This window comes from Tribolium madens, unplaced genomic scaffold, assembly GCF_015345945.1.
Source record: "Tribolium madens isolate multiple individuals breed KSU strain unplaced genomic scaffold, Tmad_KSU_1.1 Scaffold_91;HRSCAF=231;Tcas5.2_LG7, whole genome shotgun sequence".
Classification (NCBI taxonomy): Eukaryota; Metazoa; Arthropoda; class Insecta; order Coleoptera; family Tenebrionidae; genus Tribolium; species Tribolium madens.
Genome location: NW_025401063.1, coordinates 1,061,761 through 1,064,618, shown reverse-complemented (window position 1 = coordinate 1,064,618; position 2,858 = coordinate 1,061,761). Strand labels below are relative to the sequence as shown.

The window sequence follows — 2,858 nt, the reverse complement described above, 5'->3', positions numbered from 1 at the left end:
AGTAGTCAAAAATATGAAACCAAACGTAAAATCGCGTTAGAAAAACGTCAAAAAACTGTTTCAGTGATAATTTTTTCAAGAACGAAACGAACAAAAATGCGTTTTTACACAGTTTTACGTCAGAATGTTTTGTAATAGTAAAAAACGCGTGTTTTGTTTTTTTTATCATCTTCAGGGTTCAAGTCAGTTGTTCTCAAAATTATTTTTAGCACAGAATTCAATTCGAAGAAAATCGAAAAAAAATACAAACACAAATGTTTTCATGAAACTTTTAAAAACAAAGTAAAAGATTTGAGAATTTACACTTTGTAGTTATTGCAGGACAATATTTGACATAATTACGAACTAAGTAGTGATCAATTAAATAAAAAATTTCTTAAAAAAATCCACTAATTGAAAAAATCTAAAAATTGCTCTCAATATTTAACCAATAAAAATAAAACCACAGCAAAGTGGAAATTGGTGTTTTAAATGAATCAAAAAAAAATTCAAAAAAGAGTATCTGTTTTTCAAAAAACTAAAAAGTAGATAAAAAAAATCTCATTCTTGGCCCTGTAATATGAAAGCTAAATTTTAATAGATTATTCCCAATTATTTAAATTATCTGAAAATTTCAGGATGCGTTTCAGCCGAAACATAATTAAAACCCAATTTTGTAGTAAATTTCTTGTTAAAAATTACAATAAAGCCAATACAATGTGAGAAAATTTCAGTAAACAGGAATTGCAATGTGAAAGTTGCTATATTTTAAAAACAGAATTTTTTAGCGAAAACCTAGATTTTGTAGTAAAATTTAGACTTCTCATATTGATATTTATTAAATTTAGTAACAAAAACTTCTATTTTACCAATTTTTGAAAAGCAAAATGTCAAAAAAGCAATCAAACACAATTTTGTAGTTCGATCTTAGAATTTGTTGAAATATTTCTAGCTCATTTTTCAAAGGAAAAATACTTTTTCGCCCGCTTTGCATAATTTTTTGCGTCGGTATACGTCTTTATTATTGAAAATCAATATATCTTGTTGAATCTATTAAAAAAAAAATAATTAAAAAATTGTCCTAAAATTCTAAAATTTTGGTGAGTTAAAGATTGATTAATTATTTCCTTTTTTTCCAGAAATTTTCTTGTAGGTAAAGGTAAGTAATATAAGCTCACAATAAATAATCCATCACTTTTCCTCCCATGATGGATCACCACTCCCTAAAAATCCCTTTCCGTGTCGCTGCCCTTAATCCCTTTTCTCCCACCCGATAATAAGCAATAAAGCGTCGCTAATCGCATTACGAATCGCATTAATCCCACTTTACATAATTCCTTACCGAATTATGCGGCGGAACGCAAAGAACGACAACAGCTGAACACTCGTAGTCGTAAACCAGCGACCAAAATTCACCACAAGTCGATTTCAAGGGCCATTCGGTCACGATGTACTCCCGAGGTTTGGTGTAACCCTGCAAAAACCCAATTTAGGGACTTCCCCCGACTAGAATAATGACTCACATCGACGAAAACGGCGTTGATGTAATCCGTGTAGTTGTTGCCTTGGAATGAGGTCAAATACGGCCGGAAATTGTCAGCTAGAAAGCAATTTTCGAAAAAATTAAATAATTTTTTTTCGAGATGAAATTTATGCAAAATCTAATAAACTTCCGCAAAAAACATCAGAATAACCCCATCTTTTTTTTTCTTTTTTAACACTTGTGCACTTTTTTAACAGATGTACTGGATTAAAAAATTTCTACACTTGCAAAAAAATATTTAAAATTTTTTTATATTAAAAAATGCAAATTGAGACTTTTAAAAATATTNTTTTTTATATTAAAAAATGCAAATTGAGACTTTTAAAAATATTGCGTTACAAAAGACAGCTGGGGAGACTAGGAAAATGTCAAAAAATAACTGCTTAAAAAATCTAGACTTGTAAAAAAACATTTAAAAATTTCTCAAATAAAAATGCTCAAATTTAAAAAATGGAAACTGAGATTTTTGAAAATATAGCGTTACAAAAGACAGTTGGGGAGACTAAAAAAATGTCAAAAAATAACAGCTTAAAAAATTTCTAGACTTGTAAAAAACATTTAAAAATTTCCCAAATAGAAATGCTCAAATTTAAAAAATGGAAACTGAGATTTTTGAAAATATCGCGTTACAAAAGACAGTTGGGGAGACTAAGAAAATCTCAAAAAATAACGGCTTAAAAAATTTCTAGACTTGCAAAAAAATATTTAAAAATTTCCCAAATGGAAATGCTCAAATTTGAAAAATGTAAATTGAGACTTTTGAAAATTTCGCGATTCAAAAGACAGTTGGAGAGGCTAAGAAAATGTCAAAAAATAACATCTTAAAAAATTTCTAAACTTGCAAAAAAATATTTACACTAAGGAAATGCCTAGAAACAATTTCTAGATTTCCAAAAAAAAAAAATTAAAACTGTAAATTGAGATTTTTCAAAATATCGTGTTAAAAAAAACAGTTGGGGAGACTAAGAAAATGTAAAAAAAACGGATTAAAAAATGTCTAGACTTGCAAAAAAACATTTAAAAATTTCTCAAATAGAAATGTTCAAATTTAAAAAATGGAAACTGAGATTTTTGAAAATTTCGCGTTACAAAAGACAGTTGAGGAGACTAAGAAAATGTCAAAAAATAATAGCTTAAAAAATTTCTAGACTTGCAAAAAAAACATTTAAAAATTTCTCAAATAGAAATGCTCAAATTTAAAAAATGTAAACTGAGATTGTTGAAAATATTGTGTTACAAAAAACAGTTGGGGAGACAAAGAAAATATCAAAAAATAACAGCTTAAAAAATTTCTAGATTTGCAAAAAAACATTTAAAAATTTCTTAAAGAAATGCT

General features: G+C 27.4%; 1 protein-coding gene across 1 annotated transcript in view; it reads right to left on the bottom strand.

Annotated features, from left to right (window-relative positions):
• Positions 1 to 2,858, bottom strand: part of LOC123011704 (receptor-type tyrosine-protein phosphatase kappa) — a 50,403-nt gene that overhangs the window by 8,674 nt on the left and 38,871 nt on the right. The window contains exons 10-11 of the mRNA XM_044409288.1: positions 1,503 to 1,579; positions 1,322 to 1,453 (exon numbers count right to left, since the gene is read on the bottom strand). Coding sequence (XP_044265223.1) covers positions 1,322 to 1,453; positions 1,503 to 1,579 — 209 coding nt within the window. The remainder of the gene's footprint in view (positions 1 to 1,321; positions 1,454 to 1,502; positions 1,580 to 2,858) is intronic.